The sequence below is a fragment of the Arachis hypogaea genome, chromosome 8, assembly GCF_003086295.3.
Source record: "Arachis hypogaea cultivar Tifrunner chromosome 8, arahy.Tifrunner.gnm2.J5K5, whole genome shotgun sequence".
Lineage (NCBI taxonomy): Eukaryota > Viridiplantae > Streptophyta > Magnoliopsida > Fabales > Fabaceae > Arachis > Arachis hypogaea.
In genome coordinates, this window is record NC_092043.1 from 39,633,175 (window position 1) to 39,649,934 (window position 16,760).

General features: G+C 33.2%; 1 protein-coding gene across 8 annotated transcripts; it reads left to right on the top strand.

Moving 5' to 3' along the window:
* The first annotated feature begins 7,474 nt into the window (after positions 1–7,474).
* LOC112707413 (protein SPA1-RELATED 3) lies at positions 7,475–13,915 on the top strand. 8 transcript variants are annotated; one of them, XR_011864836.1, is made up of 8 exons: positions 7,475–8,164; positions 8,575–9,592; positions 9,694–9,851; positions 11,082–12,021; positions 12,316–12,510; positions 12,595–12,906; positions 12,983–13,042; positions 13,335–13,915. XR_011864836.1 is itself a non-coding variant. In XM_025759145.3 (8 exons), the coding sequence occupies exons 2-8, from the start codon at positions 8,690–8,692 to the stop codon at positions 13,521–13,523; spliced, it is 2,709 nt and encodes a 902-aa protein (XP_025614930.1). In that variant the 5' UTR covers positions 7,475–8,164; positions 8,575–8,689; the 3' UTR covers positions 13,524–13,915. The 8 variants fall into 8 exon arrangements, 4 of the variants coding, with proteins under 4 accessions (XP_025614930.1, XP_025614929.1, XP_025614931.1 ...); XM_025759145.3 differs by having other exon boundaries at positions 12,316–12,462; XM_025759144.3 differs by having other exon boundaries at positions 7,586–8,175; positions 12,316–12,462.
* Positions 13,916–16,760: the final 2,845 nt, after the last annotated feature.

The following is a 16,760-nucleotide window of genomic DNA, read 5'->3' on the forward strand; positions in this document are numbered from 1 at the left end:
AATTGTAGGCATCACACATGATTTCAAATGGACAATTCTAATATGGGCCTCACACAATAGGCATCATGGTTAATGCAGATTTTAGCTTATCAAAAGCTTCCTTGCAATTCTCATCAAAATAAAAATTCACATCTTTCTAGAGTAAATGGGAGAGAAGTAGAGTGATCTTGCTGAAATCCCTAATGAACCTTCGGTAGAAATCTACATGGCCAAGAAAAGAACAAATCTCCCTCACCAAGGAGGGGTAAGGCAAGCTAGAAATAACCTCAATTTTAGCCGGATCAATGAAGATTCCGTCTCTAGAGATAATATGCCCTAATATTATGCCTTGTTTCACTATGAAATGACACTTTTCAAAATTCAACACAAGGTTAGTATTGACACATCTCTCTAACACCCTAGCTAAATTTTATAAGCACACATCAGAGGAATTGCCATACATGCTAAAATCACCCATAAAGACCTCCATGCAATTCTCTATAAAATTGGAGAAGACACTCTCATTATGCATCTTTGGAAAGTTGTCAGTGCATTACACAAGCCAAAAGGTATTCTCTTATAAGCATAAGTTCCAAAGGAACATGTGAATATGGCATTCTTCTGATCCTTAGGAGCAATGTGAATCTGAAAATATCCGGTATAGCCATAAAAAAAATAGTAGTAAAATTTACCTGACAACCGATCCAACATTTGATCAATAAAGAATAAAGGGTCATTTCTTGTGGCCAGATTGAGTCTCCAGTGATCAATACAGACCCTCCATGCATTCTAAACTATAGTTGCTACTAGCTCTCCACTATTCGCCTTCACATGGTTACCTCAAATTTCTTAGGCACTACTTGAACCGGACTTACCCATTCACTATTAGAAATGTGATAGATAATGTCTGCTATCAAGAGTCTAATGATCTCCTTTTTAACCACGTCAAGAATTGTTGAGTTCAAGCACCTCTGAGGTTGTCAGATTGGTTTGGCACCATCTTCCAAGAAAATGTGATAAAGGCATGTTTGTGTGCTTATCCCCACAATGTCATTCAAGATCTACCGTATTGCTTTCTTGTACTTCCGTAATACCTCAAGAAATCTTTATTCCTCTTGATTAGAAAGCTCTGTTGCAACAGTTACTGGAATTTTATGATCCTCATCAAAAAAGGCATATTTTAAATAAGGTAGAAGGGGTTTCAACTTTCAATTCCTCCCTTGCTTCTTGATGTGGTAGTCTTCCCTCTTGGTCATGAGAAGGTGGTGGGTACTTTCATCATTTTCATTAACTTCTCCCACACTTAAACTTTTATCAAGACTCAAATTTTTATGGAGTTCATCTTGGATCTCTGCCACTACTTCGTTGATGATATCACACCGAAGGAGGGAGTGTTCTTGTAGTGATGTCTCATAGGTTCCTCTAAATTGAATTCCACCATTCTATCATCCACTTCAAATGAATAGGTGTAGAAAAAAATATCAAACTTGAATAATGAGGTTTTCAAGAAAGGTCTCTCAAGTAAGATATAAGAGGGTCTTCCTTGATCATTAAGAGACATTTCCAAAATGTAAAAGTCAATCGGAAAGAATAAATCATTAATGCTCACTAGCACATCCTCCGCAATGCCTACCACCGATGCTTTTATCCACTAAGACAAACCTAGCGGCTGATCTTTTCAATGGTGAGAGATCCAGCTTGTCAAAAACGGAGAGGGACATGATACTTACACAAGCACCAAGGTCACACATGCAATCTTTCAATAAGACTCCTCCAATTACATAAGAGACTAAACATGGCCCCATATCACCATACTTTTTTGGGATAGCCTCCATTAAAGAAAAAACAGAGCTACCCAAAATAATGGTCTCCAATTCATTAATTCATCCTTGTGTGTGCACAAAACTTTGAGAAACTTAGCATACTTAGAAATTTGTTGAATGACGTTAAATAGTGGAATGGTTACCTCAACCTTCTTGAAGATTTGCATCATATTAAGGTCCAATTTAACACTCTTTTTGGCCTTTTTCACTATCAGTGAAAAAGGGATTGAGATTGGTTCTTTTAAGATGTTCTTCTTTTTTGGCTCCTTGGACTTCACTTGTTCTTCCTCTTTCCTTCCAACATCTTCCTTTTCATCTTCATCTATTTCTACCACCTCATCAACTTCTTCATCATGAACATCATCTGTCACAATTTTAGTCTTGGGACCTCTCTCATCAAGTATTGTTCTGGACTTTAAAGTGATTGCATTTAGACCACATTTAGGGTTTCATTGTGGTTGAGAGGGTAGGCCACTAGAGGTTGATGGTTGGGAGGTGTTTTAGTTATTGTTGGATGGTGGTAATGTCAAACGGGACAAAGCCTCGACTATGGTAGCTATGTAGGTATCTTGTTTCTTTTGGAATTTTTGTTGCTCTTGGATGAAGGTATGAAGGGTGTCATCCATATGGGTTTGATTGAAGGAAGAGACTTGGTTGCTTTAAGTAGATTGTCTAGTGTGTGGTAGTTGGTACCTTGATTGAGGTTGAGATTGGTAAGGTGGTTGGTGATGTTATCGGTTTGATTGTTGGTAAGGTGGATTTTGTGGTTGGTACGGTTATTGGTATGATTGTGGTGGTTGGTAGAATTAGGGTTGTTAATTTTGAGATGGTTGACGATAGTAGGTTTGCTGGGATTGAAAGGGTTAGCTTTGAGAGGGTTATTACCATCTTTGGTTTGAGTTGTCTCTCTACCCTTGACCTTGATTTCCTCCATATTAATATGGACCTTGGTTGCTTTGATGGAAGGTTGATCTTTGTGGATAAGGATTAGTTACCGCCAATGTATTATCCTTTTAGAGTTGTGGGCATTCATTAGTGTAATGACTACTACAAGCACAAATGCCACATGGTCGAGAGGGTCCTACAATTTAAGTTGGTTGTGGTTGAACTAGGAGCATTGGAGGTACTTGTTGACTTTGATGGATTTGTCTCAACAAAATAGTCATTTCACCAAGTGCCTTAGTCAAAATAGCATCACCGAAAAGAGAAACCTATCCAATAGACCTTGGTTGGGGATTTCTTGTCCTCAAGTGTTGTGTTGAATCCGTTAAATCCGAAATAACTTCCCATGCTTCTTCCGCAGCTTTATACTTAGTAAGAGATTCTCCACTTGAGGCATCAATAAGGAGCTTGTCTTGTGGAACTAAGCCTTGACAAAAGCAACTTATAAGCACCAAGTCGTTAATGCAATGGTGAGGGTAAGACTCAAACAACTTCTTAAGACGTTTCCAATATTCGTAGAGTGTCTCTCCATCTCTTTGCATGATATAAGAAATTTTCTTCCTCAAACGATCAGTCTTTTAAGGTGAAAAGAACTTCTCTAGGAATTTCTTTCTCAACAAGTACCAGTTGGTAATCACTTCAATCGGTTGAGTATAAAACCACTCCTTTGCCTTTTTCTCTAAAAAGAAAGGGAAAGCAAAGCTATCTCATCCAATCCATATCTTCTTGCAGTTGAGCACACTACCTGAAAGTCCTTCAAATGTTTGAATAGATCTTCACCTGGCAATCCATGATACTTAGGAAGCAAGTTGATTAACCCAGTCTTAAGTTTGAAATTTGCATCCAAATTCGGGTAATGAACTTGTAATTGTTGCAAAGTGATGTCAGGAGCTCCTGTTTCCTTAAGAGTGATCCTCTGCGGTGCCACTATGTTTATGTCACCTAAGTCACTCACAGAAATTTCAGAACTTCCAACAGAAAAATATAAGGTTCTCTTGTCAAATGAAGAATGAGAATCATAATTAGAGGGTGATGGTGAACCGGGTTGCTCGTCAAGAGAATCCGATTCACTATGCGCAAATGTTAACCGGCGCCGAATTTGCCTAGTATGAGTTAAAGTTCTTTCTATCTCATAATCAAATAGGGCTAAGTTCGGGTTTAGAAGCGACTATGACGTTCAACTGAGGAATCATGAAAATCATGCAATTATTAAAAGTTAAAACAAGAGTAATTAAAGAAATGAATTAACAACTAGTAACTAACAATAACTACCAAAATAAGGGTGTTAACTACCAACAAGTGTCAAATAAACAAGCTAGAAGTAACTATTCACAATATTCACATATTTACAACAATAAAAAATATGACACACAATTGTATAATTCCCTTCAACAGCGCAAAAAACTTGAAATGATGGATTCGTTATAAGTATAGCTCCAAACTAACAAACGACATAAACCAAAGTTTAAACAAATATGTCACAAAGCTACAAAACAATTAACCGAGAGTGTTAATCCTAAGTCATTCTCCCTTAGATTAGCAATTAAGTGCGCATCATTAGTTGTAAACTCAGATATTTTCACTCATAAAAACAAAAATTAAAGAGATTAGAAGTTAAATGGACTAAAAATAATTAAATGATCAAGATTAGACTTAATAAACAAGCAAAACAATTAACTAAACAAACATAAATGGGAAGTAATGACTAAGCTACCACTATATTAAAAGACAATTAAATCAAACTATGGGAGATTGAAGCAATGAGCTAATGAGGAATATAATTCAAATACATAAAAGAGGCCTCGACTAGGAATTGAGAGTTAATGAATCTTATCGTTGTCATAACCTTAACCCCTAAATAATGGAAAAAGTCGAATAGGCATAATTGGTCTTAATCTACAAATCCTAACTAACTTACTAATTAGAGTTAGTAAAAAGCTAGCGTTAGTGAAAACAAGATCAACTAATAACCCAAAATTACCATTTACTGTTGGACATTAATGACTTTAAGATCCTAGTTCCTCAATCCCAAAGTCAAGGAATGGAAATTTACTCTATATTCAACATGAGCATTTCAATAAACACTTGGTAGACATGGAAATATAACATAGTAAATTGTAAAATTAAATAAAATTATAACTTAACAATGCAAACAATCAATACTAACAAGTCAATCAAGCATATATAAACTTCAAAATATCAAATTTATTAACATGAGACTTAAGAATTCACAAGTGCATATACTAACAAAATAACTTTAATTATAAGAAAATCTAAGTAAGTATAGTGCAAAGGATGAGAAAATTAAGAACAACTTACATTTGAAATAAGCTAAATTCCAAAATTAAAGTGTAAATTGCATAAACCTAATAAATCCTAGAGAGAAGTGAGAGTTTCTCTTTTTAAGAAAAATTATGAAAACCTAGCCTTCAACTTCCAAAATAATAATATGATGGTGTATGGTATGTTTCCCCTTGAGTAAGCTTCTCCTTTTAGTTTTAGAACATCAAAAATTGGGCCAAAAGGGCTCCTAAAACACGAAGCACGTGATTTCTTAAATAAGACACGTGCTCGAACTCGTTCATACATACTATTGTGTATGTATGCACACTTATCACTTTTTTTTACTTGTACGTACGTACACTAGTTAATTCTTCACACTTGTAAATATTCTTCTCTTTTTTTTCTTTATAAATATTTTTACTTTACACTATAAATTTCTCCTATTTTCCAATTTAGAACACTATCTCTTTTTTTCTCTCTTCTTCCCTCCTCTCTCTCCTCTCCCTTCCACATTTTTTTCTCCCCTCCCTTGCTTCTATTTCTAAGTGTATGTAACAATAGTTTCAATGAGGAGATTAGTAACAATCAAATACTATCAACCAGGTGTCATGAACTATGAAACTATCTACTTCCATGATAATATTATCACATAATATTACGTTGTCTATCTTTTAATTGCGGCAAATATTATTATATTTTACGAAAAATAAAGAATACAACGCTTTAAACTCTAACATGTAAATTTTAAATTCTAATTTTAAGTTGTTAATATAAAATATAATAAATAAAAAATAAAAAAGTTTGTTTAATTAGAAAAGAATGTATATTTTTTACTTACTAAAAAGTGTTTAAAGATAAATGTTTAATTATTAGTTGTATTAAATGTGTGTTCTTTTAATTAGAAATTTAATTCTGTACATTTTAGTATTTTACTGTTATAATGTGTTATCTATTAAAAAAAACAAAAAATGAATAAGTGATTACATATTAATAAATGCTTATACATAAATAAGGTATAACACTTAATATCGCCAGCCTTCTAGTAACTTCTAGATCCTTGAGGATATATAATCCCCACCAGTCTGTTTGTGATCATTCTTCTCCCAACAAAGTAGAAGCTTGCAAGGAAAAAGCACATGAAAACGCAGAGAAATAGCAGCCACACTTGTGGGAAGATAATTTTGATGAGATTTTGTTATTATATAATATATATATTTTTATATTTAAATTGATTTATATATGTATATGAGGGAAGGGTGATTGTTTGAGGTCCTACCAACCGACCCTAAAGTCCTCCCAATATTTGGAGTGGGAGGAAGTGTCCACAAATGAACAAAACAAAACAAACAAACCAAACACAACAAGCAGATGCATTTATTAGAACTTACATAGATTTGTTGCCAAAATCACTATTGCAATAAAAATCATAATACTTCTCATCAATTCCAAATTTGGGGTCCAAATCACAATATGGACCTCTTTTTCTACTAATTGTAAAAAAAATAATAATAAAGAAAGAAAATTCTTGGTGTGCAATTCTAAATATGAAAATTTGATATTTCTAAAAGTTTATGGGTTTTTTTTAATGTAGTTACTATATACTCAAGGTAAAAAGCTCTTAATTAATAAAGAAACAGAGTATTGAAATTAAGTTAATTAAATTATAATAGTGATCCTTTTTTCTTAATACTAACAATAATGAAATTTAAACCTAAAATTTTATACATACTATCTAATATTTTGTTACTTAACCTTTCCTAGTGTCTTTCTAATACTTAATTTAATTTTCATCTATTATTATTATTATTATTAAAACTTTTCTGACATACATATTCATACATTTTTAATTTATGTTATAATTTAAAAAAATAAATGTTTAAAATAATAATTAATATGATAGTAATAAAAAAAGAGAGCAAAACATGAGTGAGAAAAAAAACGGAAGAAAATCCCAAATATCCTAATCATCTTCATAGTTCATACATTGGTATAGCTTAAAGCTTTACAGAGATATTTCCTCCAATTATTCAAAGTGTAATAATTTATCATAAAATAATTTAGAAAAGGCATAATAATAAAAAGATAATTATTAAATAATAATAAATAAAAATTTGTACTCTATAAAAACAATAATAGAATAGTTTTTGTTCAACATGGTATCCAATTGATTAACAGCCACACACTCTAAACTAGTAACTAATTAACCAATAATGATTGCTGCTTAAATTAAGAAGCACTTTTCTCTGAGACGTGCATGGACGTTGCTGGATTAAGAAATTAATAATTAAAATTTTGAATCACCACATTGGACATGCCCATCATCAAAATAGAAAGTCTTAGGTTCTGATCGTATTAAAGTAATTAGACTTATATTTAAATATAGTTGTTTACCATCTCCAAAGACCAAATTTACATTAATAATCAAACAAGATCTCATTCTAGCTTCCATAATCACATTGGCTTAGTCTTTGTCACATAAATTATATAACTTTTCTACATTAGGAAATGCCACGCTTTTTATCTATAATAATAAAGAAAGAGTCCCATTATTTTAATACATGCCTTTTTTTATTATTATTTAATAATCACAACATGGATGGTATTAATCTTTTTAAAATGCCAAATATGGCCCCACAAGTTATTAATTTTACTATATTCTCTCTCTTCTCTTTCTTCCTCGTTGAGGCTAAGGTTGTGCCACGTCCTTGTTTAGAACAACATGAAGATAACATAACACAGTAACCAAATAAGATACAGAAAGTTGAAACTTTAGAAACTATGGCTAAGTATAAAAAAATGTTGAAACTGTGCTTTGTTTGAATTTTGACGTAATTTGTTTAGTTTTTAATTAAAAAGTTGTGCATTTTTTTTTCTTTTTAATTATTTGTTTTGGCTAATATGTGGGTGTGGTGTTATTTGTTTTGTACTCTTCTTTGAGATTTTTTTTTAATTGGGTTGCTTTTTTATGTTTTTCAATTTTGATATATTTCGACAAAATAAAAAATTGGTTAGAATTTATGAGGCTGTGGAGAACCAGAACCAATGTGTGTGGGTCTCTATGGAACTCGAAACTTTTTTTGTTTGTGTGGTTCTGTTCTGAGGTTGGCCTAAGCTGAAACAGAAGATCCTCTTCCATGGTGAGAAACTGGTACACTTCTCTTTCTCTCTCTCTTCTTTCTCTCTAGCTGCTTCCTTTTGGTAGCTGTATCTATCTGTTTGTCTTGTTACTCTAATGGGTGGTTGATAATTCTGATCAATTTGGATAAAGTTTGGTACTTTTTTGGAGGGTCCATGTTTGTTTGTTTTTAATTTTAATTTTTTTTCCATTTTGTTGGAGTTGTCTCCTGAAGTTGATATACTTCTGTAGAAGGTTTAGTTTATTTTTGTTTGGTCTTCCTGAATTTTTATTATTTTCTCTACTAGAAAGAATTTGCATTAGATTTTAAGCTTTTGATTTAAATGGGATTAAACTGCATGCTGGGAAATTTTGGTAAATTCTTTGTTGCTAGCTTTGACATGAAGTTGTGATCTTGTTTGTTAAGTGCAGAAAAGCTGAGAGTTTGATGTTTCATGTTGAGTGGTGAAATGAAATTGAGTTGAGAAATGGTGGTTGTGGAGCTGCAAGAGTTTAAAAGAATTTTGAGGGTTACTGTTTTTGTTGGATGTGTTGTTGTTCTTGGTGTACATGCATCTCTAACTGGATAAAGATGGAAGGTTCTTCAGGTTCTGCCTGGCAGAAATCTGATAGCTCGAGGACGTTGAATAGTTCCGGAGTCTCTGATAGGAACCAAAGGCATCGTTGTCCTGAAAGAAATCGCTTATCTGGTGAGGCTTCACACGATTCGAGCTCAAAGAAGGAAAGGGACAGGGTTCTTTTGGCACAAGGTGATCACAATAAGAATCTGGGTGGGTTTTCTGGGTTTTGTGATGACGAAGTAGGGGCGGACCCTTTTGTTTGCTCTATAGAATGGGGTGATATTAGCCTGAGGCAATGGTTAGATAAACCGGATCGATCCGTAGATGTCTTTGAATGTTTGCACATATTTAGGCAAATAGTAGAAATTGTTAACTTAGCACATTCTCAAGGAGTTGTAGTTCATAATGTCAGGCCTTCCTGCTTTGTCATGTCGTCTTTCAACCACATCTCATTTATTGAATCTGCATCTTGTTCGGATTCTGGATCAGATTCTTTAGGAGATGGATTGAATGGCCAAGGTGTTGAGGTTAAAACTCCAATGTCTCTCTGCCCCCACGACATGCATCATCGGAGTTTAGGAAGTGAAGATTTTGTGCCTGTCAAACCCTCAACAACTGCTTTGTCAGATTCTAGTTGCATGCTGTCGAGTGCAGTGTATGCAGCTCGTGCGTCGTTAATAGAAGAAACAGAAGAAAATAAAATGAAGGATAGGAGAAAGGCCGAAGAAGTAGAAGGAAAGAAGCAATCATTTCCAATGAAACAGATACTATTGATGGAGATGAGTTGGTATACTAGTCCCGAAGAGGCTTCGGGCAGTCCTAGTTCCTGTGCTTCAGATGTTTACCGCTTGGGGGTTCTCCTTTTTGAGGTTCATAACAAATTGTATAACTTTTTATTATTATTATTTTGCTAACTTTATACAACTTTATTTTTTATGTATTCTCACTTGATTTTCCGAATTTTGACCAGCTATTCTGTCCACTGAGCTCAAGAGAAGAGAAGAGTAGAACCATGTCTAGCCTTCGACACAGAGTTCTTCCTCCGCAGTTACTTCTAAAGTGGCCTAAAGAAGCCTCCTTTTGCTTACTGTTACTACATCCTGAGCCTAGCAGTCGTCCAACATTGGGGTAATTTATCTTCATCGTACGGCTCATACATTATCAATATCCAACATGTTTGTGAAATGTCTCAATTATCTAGTACTTTAGAGGCATGTTTACTTTCAAGTATATATAATATATTATTTTACATTTTGGCTATTAGATTATTTAAGCTAGGCTTTTGGTCTACATATCCCCTGGTTTCCGAGGCTGTTATGAACTAACTGTTTGATAGACTAATCAGATTGATACAGTATTTAATATATGATATTAGTCTCAGATTCATGTAATAAATTTTGCATAGTGTTGCTTTGTTGGATTATATTAGCTATGTTAAGAAACTCTGTATCTGATATTTATGTTTTTGTTCTGGGTGAAGTATAATTATTAAAACATTTGCCGAAACCTATATTTAGGGGTGCAAACGGGCCTAAACCCGCCGGCCCGGCCCGCGTAACCCGCCAAAAAGGCGGGCCGGACTGGAAAAGTGGGACCACCAAATAGCAAAATCCCGCCTAACCCGCACCGCTTAAACCGCGAGCTTTGGCGGGGCGGGCTTCTTTCGCCGAGCTTAGTGTTTTTTTAGTGAGGGGGTATTTTTACAATTTTTTGGCCAAAACCTAACTTCCCCCAACCTAACTTACAAGAGTACGAAGATAAAAATTGAGTAGTTTGGATTATGTTTATGTTTCTCTGGAGACAATATTTATAATTATATTTTAAATTATGTTTATTTTACTTTGGAGAGAATATTTATACTTATGTTTTGGATGAAAACTTGGTAGATAATTATGTTTATTAGATATTTATAATTACAAAGACTTTAATGTTTATGAATATAAAAAATACAATTTTTATGCCTTTAGAAATTTTAAATTTATTAATATGGTTGTGAAATTATATATATTATTTAGTAGTTAATAATAAAATAAAAAAAAGAGGAGCTTTGGCGGGCTTAGCCCGCCAGCCCGCAGTTAGGCGGGGCGGGCTTTCCCGCTTGCCACCCCTACCTATATTGTAACATTTGATATAATAGAAATGATATTTTGACAGGACAAGAAGTTGCCTACAATGGGAAAATGTTTACTTACTAAAATCATACTGTCTTCATTTTTTGCCTAGTTCTTTGTTAAGATTTATGGATCACAAGACCAAGTACTATACTTTGCTACATACTTTTTTGATAGCAAAGAATCGGTTTAGTTCTGTAATATCAACATAGTTAATTTTTAAATCATTTGTTTTCTTGTGTGACAGGGAGTTGCTGCAGAGCGATTTCCTCAATGAACAGAGAGATGACATGGAAGAACGTGAAGCGGCAATAGAACTTCGACACAGAATAGAGGATCAGGACTTGTTACTAGAATTCCTTTTGTTAATTCAACAAAGAAAACGGGAAGTAGCTGAGAAGTTGCAACACACTATCTCATTTCTGTGTTCAGATATTGAAGAAGTTGCCAAGAAGCAAGGCAGACTTAAAGAGATTACCGGAGCCGAACTAGGGTGTGATAATCATTCAACATCAAGTTTCCCATCCATGACTGTTGTTGATAGTGAGGATTCTGCTTGCACGGGGACCAGAAAACGATTTAGACCAGGGATGCATGTTAGAAACATGGAGGAATATGATGATAACATAGTTGATGATCACAAAAATCAGGGAAGTTATCTTTCGAAAAGCTCACGGCTGATGAGGAACTTTAAGAAACTAGAATCAGCATACTTCTTAACACGTTGCCGACCATCGTTGGCGAGACCAGTGGCTAGACATTTGCCTTTAGCAAACGATGGTAGAGGTTCTGTTGTTGTGTCTGAAAGAAGTTGTGTCAACAACTTAGCATCAAAAGAGCAATGCAGGGAGGGTTCAAGTGCTTGGATAAATCCTTTCCTTGAGGGTTTATGCAAGTACTTATCTTTCAGTAAGCTAAAGGTTAAGGCTGACCTTAAGCAAGGAGATCTTTTGCATTCTTCCAACCTAGTATGCTCACTCAGCTTCGATCGTGATGGAGAATTTTTCGCTACTGCTGGCGTGAATAAGAAAATCAAAGTGTTTGAATGTGATGCAATCATAAATGAGGATCGTGATATCCACTATCCGGTGGTGGAGATGGCTAGTAGGTCAAAGCTGAGCAGCATATCTTGGAATACTTACATCAAAAGTCAAATTGCTTCGAGTAACTTCGAAGGGGTTGTACAGGTAGCTCAAATGTAATTGCTTAGTCGTGTATGGTTCAGAGGATCAAGTGAGGAGTAAATTTTAGTAACTTTTAAAGGCCGCACCCAAAGGGTGTAATGTACGCAGCCTAACCTGATAATTATGTCAGTGGTTGTTTCTCCGGTTTGAACCCGTGACCTTGAGGTTACACAGAAACAGCTCGACTGTTGCCCCAAGACTTCCCTTCGTATCATGTTGTATAATGTATGATTATAATCACTCCCCTCACTATTTCATACCTTATGTAACGATATTTGAATTTGTTGTCTTATTCAGTTATGGGATGTGACAAGAAGTCAAGTACTGTCCGAAATGCGGGAGCATGAGCGGCGGGTGTGGTCGATCGATTTCTCATCAGCAGACCCGACAATGTTGGCAAGTGGGAGCGATGACGGTTCTGTCAAGCTATGGAGTATCAATCAGGCAATTCCATTCTTGCACTTGGTGGAATGTCAGCTTTGAAAACTAAACGTACTGCAATCATCTATTGCATGTTTTATTATTTAATGCTGGGTGTATGATGAGTTGTTTCTCTCACCTTTGTTGTTACTGCAGGGAGTTAGTATCGGTACCATCAAGACGAAGGCAAATGTGTGCTGCGTTCAGTTCCCTCTGGATTCAGCTCGCTTCCTCGCATTTGGTTCGGCAGATCACCGGATATACTACTATGATCTTCGCAACTTGAAAGTGCCGCTTTGTACATTGATTGGACATAGTAAGACTGTGAGCTACATCAAGTTTGTAGACAATGTGACTCTTGCCTCTGCATCCACGGATAACACACTTAAGCTTTGGGATTTGTCTACATGCGCGTCTCGAGTCATCGACTCGCCTGTTCAATCATTCACCGGTCATATGAATGTTAAGGTATGTTCATTGATAAGACTAACTTTATTCCCTCAGTTCATATGTTATCTTGCTGAAGTATCTTTCCTTGTTGCAGAACTTTGTGGGGTTATCAGTTTCCGACGGTTATATAGCCACCGGTTCAGAGACAAATGAGGTATTCCATATGTCCTTTTCAATCCCTTTTCGTATTAACCAAGTCAACAGTTCTCGATTAGGTGGAAACTCAAGTGCAGTCGACTTCACGTAAAGTTGATACCTGAGAGTCGTTAGATAATTTGACTGATTTGACTAAATTTTCATCTAACGGCTCTCAAGTATCAACTTCACGTGAAGTCGACTGTACCTGTATTTTCACCTCTCGACTAACATAATAAGTACACAAAACATTTCTCTTTCGTATTGGTTTATGCGGTACTACTGAAATTAAATCTTGTGTGTTGACTTAGGTGTTCATATACCACAAGGCCTTTCCCATGCCAGCATTATCATTCAAGTTTCAGAACACCGACCCCCTTTCTGGCCATGAAGTCGAAGATGCCACACAGTTTGTCTCTTCGGTATGTTGGCGCGGCCAGTCCTCCACCTTACTCGCCGCGAATTCGACTGGGAATGTCAAGATTCTGGAGATGGTTTGAGTTATGCATCCACTCAGCAAGAAAGATACAACACAAGACTTGTTCAACAAGTATATGCTACATATAGACCAGTATACAAATTCCTTGTAAGTTGTAACACAACAAAATTTTTGCTTTAGATCATAGCGGAACAAGTTAAAAAGTGAAGAGTGAGATGTCAAGATTGATCTCATTTTATGAAGGAAAGAAGAAAAAATGTCATGTAGATAATTATATATTGGAAAAATGAAAGGGGAAAAAAGAAAAAGGAAAAAAATATCTATATAAGATTTTATACATTCCTGCATGGAAGCTACTCCATTTGTGTAGGGTTCAATTTGTTATATGAATATCATGTTTATAGGAAAATCAAATAAGATGAACGAATTGGAGAGATCCATTTTTTAATTTTATTTCCTTTGTTTTCTTCACTTGAATTGGTCTTAAAGAATTTGACCTAAGACATTTGATCTGGGGGATTTTACTCAATCAATAGTGTTAGTTGAACAAATATTTTTTTCAACTACATTTCTAATTAAATTTCCTGTTTCAAGCTTTTCCCTCTTTCTGTATTTCATTTTCATATCATATTTGTTTTTCCTTTTCCTCTTTCTCTTCCAAAATTTTTGTATTATTTCGTTATAATGTTGTTTTTTTCAAAAGAAAATTGTTTTAAAATAAAAAATTTGTATTATTTTTACATAATTTAATTTTATATGAATTAAATTAAAATTAAAAATGGATCAAAAACAGTAATTTCTTGTGAACTTGATTAGAGACTTAGTTATAAAAATACTTTTTAATTAGGATCATCTTTTCAAATCATAATTAACTTCATTGATATTTCTATTCTCTTTCAATTTAGATGCAGAACAGATAATGTAATTTTTTAAAAATAATTAAGTGAAGCATGGTCTTTACTATTTTCCCTCCTAAATTTAATATGAATTCTTAACGAATTTTACTAACTAATATTAGTGTGACATTATTCAATTGTGAACCACATTGTCCATATATGACGAAAGTGATGACAAGGATAGCTAAAGTTATTTTATATAGACATTCATAATTTTATATACATAATATTCTTAACTACATATTTATTATATCTAAAATTTTATTGTCTCTTAAACGTTATTATAAATTAGAAACTAAATCATATTCTAGTTTAGGATTTTACAGTGCTGCTGATGAGGATTCTAAACTTAAAAGCAAAAACAGAATAGAATTCCATGTGACACCAAGTTTTTACGGTAGAGTGAATTGGGCTATAGAAGGTTGAAACAAAGTGAAGATGGCGTTCCAAACATTTTGTGACGGGTGAACGATGTCCCAGAAGAATGCAAGATTAGGATTTTGACACACTTTATATTGTTTTGCTCCTTTGTCCTCCACATCAACACATTCATGTCCCATGTTTGCCACACAGCACTCCTCCAATGGATTCATTAGGCTTGAGTTTCCTGTACATAATAATGGGGAGAGGTAAAAATAAAAAAAGGCATATAATTATACATTAACATATTTAAGTTTTCGATAATATTATATGACTAACTCATTTTGATAATCAAATTCAGCCAAATTCTAGCATGAAGTTATTACAGTTTCAAAATTCTGCTATTCAGAAACAACAATTATTACACGAGTCACATGCATATTTATAACTGAGAGCCGTTAGATGATTTGACTAATTTGACTAAATTTCCATCCAACAGCTCTCAATTATCAACTTCACGTGAAGTCGACTGCATCTGAGTGTTCGTCGCAGAAAAATTAGTTGCATATCACTGGTGCTTCAATGAGTAACCACATAAAGCCAGCATGCAGAAGAGCGATATCAGACAACTAATATGGATTATTATATATATGAGGGGAAGAAACTATGTCCATGCGAAACTGTGGAACATATAGCTAATCAATACGGACTGTTTCTTCTTTGCTGTTTCCAGCAACATATTACATGTACCATGGCTGTAAAATCAATGGATCCATAGTGCATACTTAGGAGTTTCAATTTATCTCAAAATTGTAATGTATCTTCCTTGTTCTATATAACAATACAAGCAAAAAATACCTTTCTAACACCCTAATAAAATTAATAGAATAGGTATGTCACGCTTGTTTTTTTCCTTTTCACTACCACAAATTATCTTTTTAATTATTATAATTTAAAACTCATACTTATAAAATTCATATAAACTTATCTTTACTTAACAAAATTATATAATTATATATATAAGAATTTTTAAAATAATAATAATTATTAGTTAAAAACCAAATACAAAAAAATTAATTTTTAAAATATTTTTTTATAATTTAAAATTTAATATTAAATTTTAAATTAATTATGTTACGTCTATATACACAAAAAATTTATTGGCAAATTATTTATTTATATATTAAAATATATTAAAAATAAGTAAAACATCACATATATTTATAAAATACATTAGGATTAATTTAATGATTTTTCTATGTACATATAATTTATATTAATTAAAAAATTCTAAATTTAATTCTTAATTAAATAAAATTCTGATACATCAATACTACATATGCTTAGAAAAATTATGGTTTAGCTTTTTATTTATTGAATTAAAACTACACCAAATTATTTTAAATGATTTAAAACGTTCCTACATGGTAAGTTAGTTTATCAATTTATAATATGTGTATTAGTTTAAATTTATTTATATAAAAAAATCAAATTTTAATATATAAAATACTAGTTTACTTACAATTAACAATGGTCAAATCTTAAAAGGTAATCCAAAATCTATAAAATTAAATAAATGAAATAAGCTAAACTAAAGAGTACATTTTTTTAATATATTCATTCTCTCTTTACAACAAATAACTCAAATTATAAGTATTTATTCTATCTCTCAAGCATATTATGTCTATTGTTTCTTTTGTTGATGCAATAGTTATTTTTTTCTATTAAAGATGGAAAAACTCGAATTTGCAACTTCTAAATCAGATTGAGAAACTATGTCATTTGAGCTCTAGATTGTTGACTCTATGCAATAGTTAGTACAAGATAAATTTTCAAAAATTATAATAAGTTTATTTTTATGTATGGCATTTTGTATATACATGAGCGATCTTGAAAAAAAAGTTAGACACTTTTTTATTTTAAACAAAACTAAAACTAAAAAACATGGATTCTAATAAATTGCTTTATATATTAAAAAAATAGTTTTAATTCAGTAGTTTTAAATACAATTTCATACATTAATAATTTATTTAAATGGGCTT

What these genes read in the sequence shown, in the direction of transcription:
- LOC112707413 (XM_025759145.3), top strand. Translation starts at nt 8,690, where the DNA reads ATGTGTTGTTGTTCTTGGTGTACATGCATCTCTAACTGGATAAAGATG. An exon ending in AGCAGTCGTCCAACATTGGG is followed by an intron (nt 9,852 to 11,081) that starts GTAATTTATCTT and finishes CTTGTGTGACAG; the next exon opens with GGAGTTGCTGCAGAGCGATT. An exon ending in CCGGTTCAGAGACAAATGAG is followed by an intron (nt 13,043 to 13,334) that starts GTATTCCATATG and finishes GTGTTGACTTAG; the next exon opens with GTGTTCATATACCACAAGGC.